General features: G+C 45.0%; 1 protein-coding gene across 1 annotated transcript in view; it reads right to left on the bottom strand.

Moving 5' to 3' along the window:
• LOC116291703 (sodium/potassium-transporting ATPase subunit alpha-3) overlaps positions 1 to 14,577 on the bottom strand; it is a 33,677-nt gene extending 19,100 nt beyond the window's left edge. Inside the window, exons 1-4 of the mRNA XM_089026963.1 lie at positions 14,252 to 14,577; positions 13,743 to 13,997; positions 13,364 to 13,423; positions 13,008 to 13,211 (exon numbers count right to left, since the gene is read on the bottom strand). Of these exons, the coding sequence (XP_088883089.1) occupies positions 13,008 to 13,211; positions 13,364 to 13,423; positions 13,743 to 13,979 (501 nt within the window). The 5' untranslated portion in view covers positions 13,980 to 13,997; positions 14,252 to 14,577. The remainder of the gene's footprint in view (positions 1 to 13,007; positions 13,212 to 13,363; positions 13,424 to 13,742; positions 13,998 to 14,251) is intronic.
• Positions 14,578 to 14,639: the final 62 nt, after the last annotated feature.

The raw sequence follows: 14,639 nt of genomic DNA, 5'->3' as shown, positions 1-14,639 counted from the left end.
GGCGCGCGGAGCAGCACTACTCTGAGTCTTTGGGGACTATGAGCAGCTCTTCCATGACAAATCCACGACTTGGGCCATTTAGGTAATACAACACGGGTTGCCCTTCCTTGGTGACGGACTTTGAAATCTCATACGTTTCCAAAGACCAGTTAGGATCCGTGGCTCTCTTACTGCCACCTTCGAGTTCCCCCGGCTGATAGAGGTATCTGACCACTATGTTGCGGGGTAGCTTTTTTTCCTTCAGTCCGACCGCCCTCGAACTTCTGACGTAGGACTTGTGCTCCACGTGTTTCTTTTTTATGGCATCCTTGGGTTTTATCCCCGTAGCCCTGGCCGCCTCGTTGTTCAAAGCCGCGACGACCTGGGGGAGCCTCTGGGTCCATTCCCTGTTGCGTTTGGAGGGATCTTCCAGCTCTTTCCAATACTGGTACCCAAAGAGACGCTCGGCCAGGGTCTTGTTGAATCTTTCGACGATGCTCTGACCCCTGTGGTACTCTGCTTCGGCTCTTCTAATCTTAGTGTCGTGGTCTTTCAGAGTCTTAGTAACGACGCCCATGAACTCCGTCCCCGCATCCACTTGCAGCAGCTTAGGCCATTTCAAGACGCGCTTATAAATCCTACCTAGGGCTTCTGCGACTTCCCCAGAATCCTTGCTGGTTATGGGTTCGGCGTCCTTGTATCTGCTTGCGATATCAACTACGGTCAAAGCGTATCTATAGGTCTTCTTTCTCACCTTGTCGTGCGGCAAGAAAAGCAAATCCGCCTGATGAACTTCATTGGGGGTATTTACGGTAAAGCTGGGCCTGGGAATGTACTTGGGCACGGGAAGATAAACCTGCCAGAGGGTTTGTTTTCTTAGCCAGTTCTTAGCCGTTTCATCTGATACCCTGGCCGCGGTCGCGAGTTTCTTGATGGCCGACGCTCCTTTCCAATAGCCTTCAGGCCCATAGTAAATCCTCTTGAGTTTGTCCTCTACGCGGCCCATTATATGAATTCCAGGACGAGATTGATCTTTCGCCCGTTGAAATCCACCGTCTTTCCGTCCACCTTAATGGCGATGTTTATGCTTTCTACCAAATGAGATAAGTCATAGCTCAAAGAAATGGGAGTGTATTCTTCTGAGTCAAATGGATTACCTTTGGGCAGAAACTTGGACATAAGAGAAGACTTTTCTCCATTGTTGTAACTATGAACCAAGTCGCAATAGACTTCGTAAGAGGATGCGACTTTCCATTTCACAGGTATGGCTGTGTCGGTAATTGTCTTGCCCGAGGCACATAATAAAGATCCCAATGGGTCAGACTTTCCAAAAGTTACTGAATAGTTTGGCATATTATGTTTGAAGGTCATTTCGTGCGGCAATCCTGTGGTGAGCGTATAACCGTGTTTTGCTAATTCCTTAGCAAGGGTGATTGGTGTGTAATGTCCATCGGGCAGCAATACGCCTTGATAATTGCCGCCGCCTTTATGCTCAGTGACCAAGGCATTGACTAAATTATACCAAGAATTGTACAAAGAGCAACTAACCAGCCGAACCTTATGGGCTTTAATGGGGGGATTCAAATAAGTGGTAAAGTTATTTTTATCGCTTTCCAAAAAGACGATCATATATTTCAGGAAACACAGTTCCCTTCGTTAGAGCAGATACGCCAAAGCTACGCCTCCGGCCAGCCCTGCGACTCCTACGAAGACCAACTCATTGTCTTTTTGTTTCTTAGAAGGCTGATAGTAATTCTTAAACTGAGGCCTTTTTAACCCCGTTAATGCCGCGGGGTGTGCTTGCGCATAGAGCTTAAAGGCGTAGTCTGTATTTTCGAAGTTCTTATCCGCCTGCATTTTGTCTTGGTAATTCTTATCCAACCAATCCCTGTAAGCTTGTCTTTTTTCATTCCAAGCCGCCACGTCTCGCTGATATTTCTCCAGCGCTAAATCATGCCTTTTCCTTTCGGCGGCCAAATCTCCGCTGCGATCACCTCTAACTAATCTATCCAAATACTGACCACCATAATTAGCTCCAGTGAATGCTAAAGCTGCAATAACTCCACCTGCGACCACGCTAGCCATTATATATTAGAAAATCACAGGGATTTTCACGAGTTATGTCGTTGGCAGGTACTTTTCCTTCCGTAGGTAATCCTTTACCATGATAGCTCCACCTACGGCAGCGGTCATCTTGGCAAAGTTAGCGAAGCTCTTGCTTGGGTCTTCAGTAAAGTCTTCTTTGAGCACTTTCTTACCAACCCAACCAATACCCGCAACAATGGAAGTAATGATAGCTGCTTCTTCAACAGTTTTCAATAACGCGGTTGACATTATATTACAGAGCGAGAAGGTTATTATTCCATTTCAGGGATTTTGCTTTTTCTAACAGCCGGCTCCACAGGTGCGTGCACGGGCGCGTGATATGTTGGTGGTTCTACCTTTTTCGTTGCCCGCCATTGTAAGTAAAGGCTGCCTGCAGCTATGATGACTCCTAACGCGCCAATGACGTACCCAGGATTAATAAAGGATTCTTCTTCTTTCTCTTCCACCTTTTCTTCTTTTTTGGCTTTGTTCTTCCTGTTCATCTCCGCGAGCTTCTTTCCGGCAGCGACTCTGCCTGGAGATTTAGCCTTGGTAATCTTGGTATCTTCTACGGGAGCCTTTTCTGGTTGTTCTTCGGTGCCACTCATCTTATATTAAGGGACTTGAAGGACTTGACAAGTAACTTGGTTACGACTTGAGAACGACTTAATAATGACCTGACTAAGTACTTACGAATGACTTGACTAAGTACTTACGGTGACTTGACTAAGTACTTACGAATGACCTGACTAAGTACTTACGAATGACTTAACTAGGTACTTGAGGCGACTTGATCAGGTACCTCAGCAAGTGCCGCCTGGAAGACCTTTTCGACTTCTCTGTCCTTCTTGAAGTCCTTCCAAGAGGCACCAAAGGTGCCCGCAAGTTCCTTCAAGTCGACATGCTGAGCTACGTGAAGTGCCGCAGAGGCGACTGCCATTAACTTACCGCACTTCAAGGACAACCAGCCGCAGGTTATCTTAAGTTCTTGGGCGATGACATAGTCCTCGCTTATGTCCTTCCGCAGTTGCTCCACGTCGTCTATGGGCAGCGCAAGTCCAAGCAATTTAGTCGCGAGTCGGATAGCGGAGTCTGCTACGGCGTCCGTGGTCTTACTTGCAAGGGCGGCCTCGTACCTCTTATGGAACTTCTTGACTTCCTCTTCTGACAACTTATTAACTTGCTCATGGGTAAGTTCCTTGCCTATCATTTCTTTACACTTCCCAGATGACACAAGGATGTTAAGTTGTTCCTTGAGGTTACTTTCGTCTAACTGTGTGGGGACTTCATCTAAGAGCTGCTCAATGTCCATATATGTTAATGGAATACGGAAACCTCAAAGAGAAGATCATCTTGGAATGTTGGTGCGTTTTTAGGTGCCGCATGTATTCGTGTAACTGTTCCTTGGATATCTCACCGCCGTAGTCGCTTAAGATGGTTTCCAGGTCAGACTTACTTGGAGTATAAAATACTACGAGAGAGCCTATGTTTTCCCTGAAGGGCTTAGAGACGCTGGTAAGCTGCTGCGAGAGCAACCAAACGCTGATATTGTCGTGTCTACCGCTGAAGGCGAGTTTAACGAGCTCGGAAGTGCGTCTTTTTACGTCGTCCCCACAGGCAATGTCATCCAGTATAAGGAGGGTTTGCGTATTCTTGGGGAATTGTTTGTGCCAAAACTTAAGATGGCCGGATAACTCGTTAGGATCTAAGATATCTACAAAGAAGTCGTCATCTTTCACTCCTATGCCCGTCCAGGTGCGGTTGTTCACGTAGGTGGGGCATAATAGCACGATGTAGTCGAAGCGGTATCTAAAGGGTCCTAATAGCTGCTCTACCACGAACTGGGTCTTTCCGCAGCCGGTGGGTCCTACTATCAAAGCGTTACAGGGCATGTGATCTGGGTTCATTATATTTTAGAAAATCACAGGGATTTTCACTAGTTGCCTTTTCTCGAAGGGAACTTGTTCCCTGATATATATGGAGCCAGTGGAAGCAGTGCAAAGAATTGTCGCCGACGCAAAAGATAAAAGAGACACCATAGAAATGCAAAGGGAGGAGATCGATCGGTTAAAAGAGCGCGTGCAGGAATTGTACGATGAAATGTGCGGTCTGAAGCGTGCAGAACGGTTTGGCGCGCTGGTGACGATGGCGACGTGGGCTAAGGAGTCCGTTAAGGACTTCATTCGGTATCCCCTGTAGAATGTTAACAATAAGGTTAAATCTTTGTTAAGTATATGTGGAAACTATTTAAAAAGTGTCTTAGAATGTTGACAATAAGGCTACATCTTTGTTAAGGATGTGCTATTTAAAAAGTGTCTTAGAATGTTAACAATAAGGTTAAATCTTTGTTGAGTATATATGGAAAGCCCGTAATGGTTAGTAGGCGGCTTAAAATAGTAAAGTAGGGTTTGTGCAAAGAGTCTCGAATCCCATTCTTATTTTTATTTATTATTATTAAGGATAATGAATAATAATAAATAAAAATAAAGACCCCTTTTAAGGGCGCTTACATAATCTAATAATAATAAATAAAAATAAGGACCCCTTTTAAAGGTATATGCTAGCCTACGCAGCAGCCTTCTTAGGAGGATTCCTAATCGCCCTTTCAATATATGGACTGTATTACTTGCGAACTACCTGCCGACTGCATTACCCCTCGTAAGCCACCGATACCCAAACCGCGTAAAAAATACACCTGCCTTCATTGCGACAGGGTATTCTCCGAAGGATCCTTTGTGGGGCATTGGTGCTCCGCGGATCCTAAAGCGCAGCGGACTTTAGCAGACGCGCTTAACTACAAAGAGGAGATGGAGTGACTCTTCTTTCAATGTCAAACTTCCATCGGCCATTTACCTTACCATAGCTGCGTAAGTGGGTGAATTCCTCGCCCTGAATTACGTACCGCACGCAATCCGTCGCCCAAAGGGAATATTCCTTGCCTTCTAAGTCTTTGAGGACTAACCGTAAACGGTCGATGTCTTCGAAGACGACGTAATTTTTTATTTCGTATGCTTTACCGCAAATCAGGTCACGCCAGTGTATTTGGTTGACGATCATTATATCTATGAAATATTCTTAAATGCGTTGCCCTTCGTCTCCGTAGTCTTGAAGCGTTTGCAGCACCACCGACAGGGAATACGGATGCCTTCCGCGTAGTTGCTAAGGGCACGACAGATGACGTCATAATCGTTGCTAACCATGGTCAGGTAACCATTCGCGTCATACTGCGAAATTATCTTGCGTTGGTCTGCGGAGAGTATGCCATTTCCTTTCGGCGTCTTTAATTCGATGCAAAGCCCTTCATACCTTAAATGCGCGTTCAGTATTAAGAGGTCGGGTTGACCCCTTTGATAACCCTTCTGCCAGCATTTTATGCGTTTGCTGTCAGAATCCTGCAATTCCCCTAAGCCGGGCGCTATGAGCATCTGTGGGTAGAAGCGGCGTATGTAGTCCACGACTTTCTTATGCAGGTCAAACTCATTTTCCATTTTGAAGACTAACTTGTTAGGACTATCGAACCGCCTTTCTATTTCATACTTACCTGTCTTTCTCAATGCGGGAAGAACGTCCTCGAGGACCCAATCCTGGAATGTCTCTGCCGTTGGCATCTTAGAGCTAAATATTAGTTGATACAACCCAGATTCGGTTACGTACAGGGAATTAGGCTGTGAATACGAGGGGAGGCGATTCACCTCCACTCTAAGTTCGCTAAGCTTTACCTTATACTTTTCACGAACGTGCACCTTAATTGCATCTTTTGGGCGTTCGTAACCCAACGCCAGCGCCACTTCCTTTGCTTTGAAGTATAGTTTATCGCCTTGCACTATGCATTGCAGTTTGGTTTCGTTGTTTTCGAATACGCGAAGCATTATATACCAACGATATTTTTTTATCAAAACGATGAGCGAGTGGATCAATAGGCAACGCTCTTTAGCTGATTCATTTCTACGCTCAGTTGCGCGTCAGACACGACGAAGACGTAGCAGTTTATTTTGTCGCCGTCGCCGGCATCGGTGTTCTTGGTGCGCTTGATCTCCAATGTTATGCCATCCTGCGTATTTACTAGACGTAAACCCTGACCATGTAGGTCTTCGTCGTTAATGGTGCGCATGTCAATCCACAGCGCATACTTATCCTTAAAGAATTCCTCAGGGCTAATTTGGTCGCCAAACTTACGCTTTGCCTCTCTGTACACGTCTGCGGGCTTTATTCCCTGCGAGTAGACCTTGTTTGGAACGCCGTTTATGTTGACCCCTACGTTAGTAATGTTAGGGTTGTGAAAGGCTTCGGAGTCGCGCTTACCAGCCTCGTAGGGTTTGGCAAACACCAACATCAACCCCGTGAGACTTCTTCGGGGGAGGTTAATACTTTGGTTAATAACCTCATCCGTCTTATCCAGGAAGCTGAACGTCTTATACATCACTACGTGGTCGTAAAGGAATGCCTTTCCGGCGCTGTATTCCCTGCCAGCGCTACGGGCCAGCTCTTCGCTGTACACGGTCTCATACTGCAGCTCTAAGTTGGTGATAGAATAAGGATCAACAGCCCCGCTAATTGCGCTGTCCATTCCTCCTATGACGTTCGTAGTGTCCGCCAAGGTTACTTCAAACTGTAACTCGGATAACTGCCTGGGGTAGTACACACCATGACTCGTAATTACTTCGAAATCCAAAGGGATAACGTACTTGCTACCATAGGCGGTCTTTACCCTTGTTGCGTCTGCTACTGCGGTTGCTCCACTGGAGTCCGTAGGCGCGGGGTTAGTATCGCTGCGAAGCTTACGAAGAATAACGCTTCCAATTCCCTGCTCTATCTTTTGTGCACGGTCAAAGGCTGTTAGCCACAGATCCTTATACGTGGTGTACAAATCGTACCTATTCAAATCCAAGAGGGATTCCCCTGCGAACTTGATTCTCATCTTAGAGACGAGGTTCCTACCCACATTATTGACGGTATAGCGCTTGTCCTTGGTGCTTGGCTGCACCGCTAGGTCAAACCTCAAAGCCAAGGTGCCAGGAACTAAGACTAGGTTATCCGTTAGGCGGGGCACGCCTACGTACAGGGTTTCCCCTGGCTTAGCGCTGCTGGGGGTAAAGGTGACCCGGTGAAAGGTGCGTTCTGCTTTCAGTCCGCCAACCTGCTTAGGTAATACGTTGGGATTTAACTTTGAGCTTATCATATATAATGGAAGTAGAAGGAACAGACCCCGACTTTGATCCCACCACTGAGGAAGGTCAGGCTGACATTAACGACGGTGATGAAGAACCGCTGCTTCCCACCCAACAAGTCGACGATTCCCTAAGGGATAGGATTGCAAAGGCCCTAAGACATCCCAAAGCACGCAAGTACACGTTTCCGCGTGAGCACATAGAGCTTCAAAACATAGGCGAGCCGGAAGCAGCCGCGCGGGAAACCGTAGAGTGGGCAGCGCGGGAGCTAGAGCTGCGCTACGACAACTTTGATGCTGACGACGTAAAGCTCACGGAAAAGGGAAACAAAGTCCTCATAAGCGTCCAAGACTTAAGATTTCCCGACAAAGACCGCTGGACAAAACCGCAAAACCTCTTTGATGAGGAGGGCAACGTTAGGGGTGACGTCTTGAGATTAAGAGGCTTTCAGCGTGCTACTAGAAGCCTGTTAGAAAGGCTGCACAACTTAACCGAAAGGACCAACGCGGAAAAACGTGCCGCGGATCTGCAAAGGGAGTTAAGAGAAAAAGATGTAGAATATGCAAAGCAAGGTCAGCTACTTGCCGATGCTGAAAAGAAGCCCGCCCATCAAGATGAAAGAATAAAAGAAATAGGAAATCAGGTGGATCAGGCCCTGCGCGAATTAGACAAAGCACGGGAGGACTTAGGAGAAGCCCAAAGCTCTGGCGCCTCAGTGGAAGCGCTGCGGGAAACGTTGGAAGAAAGGGAGGAGGAATACATGAAGCAAAACCAGCGGCTTGCCGACGCGCATAGGAGGGAAGTCGAATTTAAAAATCAAGAAATAAGGGAGCTGGTAGACCAAAGAACCCAAATTCGACGCGAAAGAAATCAAACTCAAAGGGCTCTTAACCTCGCCCTGCAAGAGTTAGACTTAATTAAAGACGATACCGATAACCTGCAAACCACCATAGCCGGCTCTTTAGTGGAACGGCGACGGTTAATGGCTGAAATTAACACCAAGGAGGAACAAATCCGGCAAAGAGATCAGGCCATTGAGGACCTGGAGGGGCAAATAGAGCGGCAGCAAGAAGTAATCGAGGACCAAACTCGTACCGAGGAAGAAAGGGAAGCAGCTCAAAAGGAAGTAGATACGCTCGAAATACGCCTTGCGGAATTGCGGGCTCAAAAGGAAAACCTGGAAAAGGAGCTGGGGCTTACCACCAAGGAAAAGGTAAAAAGAGCCCTTTTGAAGTATGGCGTTCCGCTGGCGTTTGCGGTTGCTATTAGCACCGTAGTAGGAGTTATCCTATCCGCGCTTAAGGCTACGGGCGCGGGCGTAAAGAAATTAGGCAATGGGCTGACGGACTTGGGAAAAAAGATGGCAGCCGGCATTCCTGGGCTGCTGGGTTCGGTTGTTTCCTTGGCACTTAGGGCCGGCGGTGAACTGTTGAAGTTCGTGGGGAATAACATTTGGATCTTGGTCGTCGCTATTGGAGTGGTACTCCTGAAGAAGATGAAGGGTTGATCTTATCCTTGTGTATTACTGGGGGCTTATCGTCGTCGGGCATCCGAGGCATCCTCGACTGGGGATAAGTAAAGATAGTATTCGCGCCGCCTTGATAATGCGGAACTAGCGGCAGCACACTCATGGTGCTAATGGGCTTATGATTCCAAGTGGCATCCGTCGGGGAATCTCTTGACGGGGCGGCATTTATCCGAAGGTAGGCAACGTCGTTGGGAAGAACTTGTAACTTCGCATATTGGCAATTGGCTATCATGTGAAAAGTTACCGGCGTTAAGTCTTCTCCGCTTCTTGGAGGGGGTTCCGACGAGAAATGAGCTGGGTTCCTATTATTATCTTTTTTTCTGTAGGGTAGTAATGGGTGGTTATCCTCATCGACAATCCTAAACCCGACATTACACGAATACCCCGTCGAAATGCTAATGGTACACATGATCAATCCCAGGCCCCCAACCTTCACCCACAGCCCGGTGTCATGCCAATGCTGTTCTAAGTAGTCCTTCTCCTCCAAAAAATGTAGAAACCAATCTTCCTTCGCGTGTGGGTTCATATATTTCAGCAAACATAGTTTGCTTCTAGAGACTAAGCACCGTAAGAGTGCTGATGGTTGCGTGGTTATAGATAGTATCCCTTTGATTTTCTATGCTATTTACCGTAACCTTTCCCGTATCGTCTACTCTTATCTGCAGCTTTACTAGCCCATGGCAATCGGCGACCATGTGGAAAGTCCAAACGGAAAGATTCTCGGCGCTGGCTGGGTTGGGCTCTACGGAGAAATGCGCAGGCTCCCTGTTGTTTGTCTTATTTCTCATAGGCTGCAGTACACCATTCTCATCCAGGAACCTAAAGCCGACGTTGGCATGGCTGCTCGTGCCAATGCAAATACTACAAAGGATTAACTTCTTTCCTGAGTAGTTCAAATTCACGGACATTCCGGTGACATCAACCCAAGAGCTCTGGTTGTATTTTTTCTCGCCTGTGTAAGTCGTATAGACACAATCTACTCCAGCTACGTAGGGGTTGTTCATCGCCATATATAATAGCTCAAACCAATGCTTGCGACTATTAGACCGGCTTTTAGTAAGTTATGGTCATATTCCTCAGGCGGCATAACCTTCTTTACTGGTTTCTTTGGCGGCACGTACGCCTTTTTTAATGGTTTTTCTACCTCTTTTTTTGGTTTCTCTACGAAGTGAGTAATGCCCTTGGTCATGTCAGAGTTCACGTCATTCACCCCAAACTTCATATCCTTAGTAGCTCGCTGCAGCTTGTTGTTATAACCCACAACGGAATTGGTGTTAATAACCAAATTACTTGGCATTAACCAACAACCAGGCGACAAAGCGTAATCCAGTCGCACTTTAGACTGCTGCACTGCAAGTTGATATCTCTGCACCGATTTAGATATGTCATTTTCTATTATTGCAGACTCAAATAAAGTTAGGAATTCTTGTTGCGTTTCCTGTGAAGCGCCTTGGGATCCAACAATGGGGTTGCGGGTATTTACCTGCGCTCCCAGGATGCAGTACACGAATGCTTCTATGCTACGGTTAATCCTGGCTAGGTTTCTTAGACCTTTTCCTTTCATTAACACGAACGGATCCCAAGTGCCGGGGTAGTTCGTTTGAATTCTAGTAATTAATGAATTATTGCCCTTATCACCACCCATATCGCTAAACTCCAACTCATCACTTGGATATTCCTGATGCCCGTAGTCGGCTGGCTTCTCACCATTGGCACCCCAAACATAAACTATACCCAGCCCATGCGTCTTACCCTCCTTATAACGAAAATCTTTTTGCTGTGGTTTGAACTCATTAATTAACCTTTCCAGGGCTGCGGAGTCGTAGCGGTTATTCATTGGATCAAATGCCTTATCTCCCGGTAGGGGTACGTTAAGCTCCTTCAACAACCTCCTTACAGTAAAGGCAACGTGAAACCGCATAAATGAAATGTGAAACATGTCCGCGGCAACACCACAACCTTTAGTGGCAGCCCAAATAGCAAAGTTTAACTGCTGCGGCCAATACCGCATGTTGGGTCCTGCTAACCATTCCCTGGCCTCTTTACCTGACGTATGCTTCAACATCGTATTCTTATAGATATTTCTTACTACTATGTTAAATGATTGTTTACCCACTGAAATCTTCAGGTGCATTACCAATTTTTCGAAGTTGTTTACACCACCTTCAGCGTCGTAAAATGGATAATCTTCCTTGGTCATTAATAGATTCCTTGGAAAATTAGGCGGAGCTTCCTGATGCACCGGCGTAGGCTTGGGTACCGGCTTTGGCTTTAAGTCCTCATTGCTGTACATCCTGGAGCCTTGGTAATAAATCCCATCGGGTCTCCTTTCGAACTTACTAGGGTCTGCATGCGGAAACATCTTCCTAAAGGCCCTCCAGTTGTCGTGATGTGGCTGCTCCTCAATATCATTCCCAAAAGCGTCGTACATTAGTATATATAATGGATGTTATACCATCAGCACCTCCACTTTATCCTGAACTTCCTAAGGAACCTAACGAACTAAACGGCGAAAACTTTCGTCTGAATAAAGCAAACTTAATCCTGGCTTACTTGGAAGGGCAGACAAAACACTACGAAAAAGTCCGAAAAAAGTACGTCAGAGCCCGGAGTACGCTACATAAGATTTCGATAACTTCAGGATCCATATCCGTTGTGTTAACAGGCTCCGGCGTTGCTACTTCGCTTACTGGACCGGGAATAATCGTTGGAGTTCCTTTGGCCGGCGTTGGGGCAGCCTGTGGTATTATTTCTGCCGTTGCTACGGGCATTATGAAACAGTTGTCTAGCAAAATATCCAAGCACGACACGACAATAGCTCTGTCAAGGGCTAAAGTAAATACTATTACCGATCTTGTCTCAAAGGCTTTGCGTGACAGAAAGATAGACGACGTAGAATTCTCGCTTATTCTGACCGAAGAAGACAAATACGAGAAATTAAAGTCGGACATAAGAAATAAAAAAACAGTCGTAAAAGATCTTTCCGAGGAATCTCGCAAAAAGATCTACCAAGAAGCGAAAGAAGAGCTTCAAAGAAAGCTTGCTCAGTAAACATCTGCTTTGAAAAGAGCGTGACGGGATTCTATTTACATATCGAACGTCAGTCTAGAAATTACGCGTAATATAAATTCAGTGAATTATTACGCGTAATATAAATTCAGTGAATTATTACGCGTAATATGAATTATTTGGCGAATTATTACGCGTAATATGAATTATTTGGCGAATTATTACGCGTAATATGAATTATTTGCATAACCTTATTTGGCAAATTATTACGCGTAATATAAATTCATCGTATAAATTACGCGTAATATGTTATTGTCGCCTCGGAATCCATCCTAACAGGGGGTGGTTGGGGTCAATTTTGTAAAATATTTCGTAAATTACGTCAGGATAATAAGGAATATCCTTATCCAGCCGACAAAACATCCACTCGGCTTTTGTCATATCAGAAACCTCAGGAATAGACTTACCGGTAATTTCAGACAAAAGATAGGGAATAGCTTTGTAATATTTCCCTAGCTTTAATTTTTTCAACGTTTTCCGTAGACTTTGTGGGGTTGGCTCTTCTAAATGGTCTATGATTTTCTTCTTTACTTCGTCGCTTAAATATATCGGATGTAAACCTTGGATATGACTCATCCAGTCCCTGAAGTATTTTATTCTCTTATATGGCGTTTTCTTACGACCTCCATTGGCATAATACTGCTCTCTGGTAGCATTTGGTACGGCATTACGAATATTCTTACCACACTCGTAACACTGCGCTGACGTGTCGTCTTCTATTTGCATTTTCTTACCACAACACCAGAAACCCCTGGGCTTAGGTATGTTAACTTTGGATCTTAGGCAAATTATACAGAAGTCATTGGTGAACTTTTTACATTCATGCATCGTATATATATCGTACATTTTTATAAACACTTATCTTTGATTCCCAACACAGCAGCAGTAAGGACACGGCGCGCGGCTTATTCCCGCTGCCGGCGCCTTCCTTAAACCGCCTGTAAAACCCGTAAATCTTTGACATTGACCGCGAGTCCCCCTTACTGCTGCTGACGATGATCCGGTACTGGAATTTCGCATTTCTGAGAGCCTCAATTTCAAAATTTTTTTGTGGGGCGGGGCCATTCTGCCGGACCCCCAGGTTAATTCCCTCTCCTTCCCCCCCCCCCCCCCCCCCCTCCTCAAACTAAAGTCCGCGGTTACAGATGGTCTACGCGATTCAGCCCCACTCCACTTACGTCATCTTTTGAAGGCTCTTCTTCAGTTGAAGCTTTGATAGAATATGTGATAAAACAAAGGATCGAGCCAATCCACAAAAGCATCGAGAAACCTCCAAATAAGAGTCTGCAAAATTTAACCCATTCTGGAACCGTACGGGGTGGAGTTAAGCAGTTTGGGCCATCACGCTCTAATCGCCTCTCAGCTTCTGCTTGTGTGAGCCCCTACGTAAATATAATGCAAATTATATTGTTTTGCGAGGAAGCTGGATGTGAGAGAGAAGAAATAACGTACAACAAAATCTCAAGAAACTCATCGTGACTGTATGACCGTGCATATAAACTAGATCACTAGATAGGTAATAGGTACTGCTTACCGTTACGGCCGAAGTTTCCAATCTTGCCATTGCTTCTTCTAAGGCTATAGTGTGCCATTCCTATACAGTTCAAATCCAAAAATAGAAAATAACCCCTCACATGATATCAAGGACGTAGCCAGTGGGTAAGGGGGCCAGTCCCCCCTTCGTGACAACAAAATGGAGGCTTTTTAGATTTCAAACGGTAATTTAAATTTAATTTTGTAAAAAAGAAAACCTAAAATAGAATACCTGTTTTTATACTCTTATATTTTTGTGAAAATATAACGTAAAACTCATAACACCTTTTTTGGTTCCACGTTTTGGGGCGGATTTGTTAAAAGAGCAAGAATGGTAGAAAGAAAAGTTTAGTAAAACATTCATATAAATGATTTCTCACCATTTCCAGTTCCTGTTTAAGATCATCCAAGTCCTTATTTTTGCTTTTTCCTTCTTTCATCTTTGTTGGTTGTTTTCCTTTGATAGTCGCTTCTGTCTGCCATTTCTCTGCAGGTCCTGATGAAGTAGCTCTATTTGCCTCTGTTTCAACGTTTTCCGTAGCCTCTCCATCTGCTTCACTTTCGGCATTTTCTTTCACTTCAATATTTTCGAGAGCTATCTCTGTTGTTTCTGCCATTTTTTCTTTCGGTTAATACTAAAAAAGGCATCAGTGCTAATCAATATATGTTAATAGTACACTAAAAAATTACCTGATGAGAAAATTTTTGTTGGGAAGGGGAAACAACCTTTGGAAATTTTTGCAAAAATATTTTTCCCAAGAAAGTCGGTTTTTTCACAAAACGCAAAGTCTTTAACGACAAAAAACTGACCGATTGGACAAGCAATTTTACTTGGCTCGGCACAAAACTGGAAGAAATAAATTAGTCAAAATTTCTAAAATATACTAACCTCCAGTGCAGTGTGGCTCGCTTGTAATTTTTTAAAACTTATAAGCTTATGTTGTTGTTCAAAATTTGGTTTCTTGTAAAAGAGCCGGGTAATTTGCTGACAAAAAAATGCCGATTTTCGTCTTCCGAGTGTCTCAAAAACCCTCTCCTATCTGGGCACCGGTGTAAAATGGCTGTGGTTATTCAGTTATTTAGCGGTTTAAATAGCTATATATAAGGATAACATGAAGAAAAGTAAACCGTCGTTGTCTTTTTGAGTGTCGTCTCTAGAGTTTAGTTTTTACTGTTTTGAGGAAACGCAAATGCAGACGCGTCGTCGGCTGGCCGTCGGAAAAGCATATCGTGAAACGTCCGGAACACTTTCTCCTTTTACCATGCGAATGCTTGAC

Source organism: Actinia tenebrosa, unplaced genomic scaffold (genome assembly GCF_029948245.1).
Source record: "Actinia tenebrosa isolate PJP-AT-01 unplaced genomic scaffold, QUT_ActTen_1.0 PGA_scaffold0__85_contigs__length_37466705, whole genome shotgun sequence".
In the NCBI taxonomy this organism is placed as follows: domain Eukaryota; kingdom Metazoa; phylum Cnidaria; class Anthozoa; order Actiniaria; family Actiniidae; genus Actinia; species Actinia tenebrosa.
The sequence above is the reverse complement of the archived record's forward strand: the minus strand, read 5'-3'. Positions and strand labels throughout refer to the sequence as shown.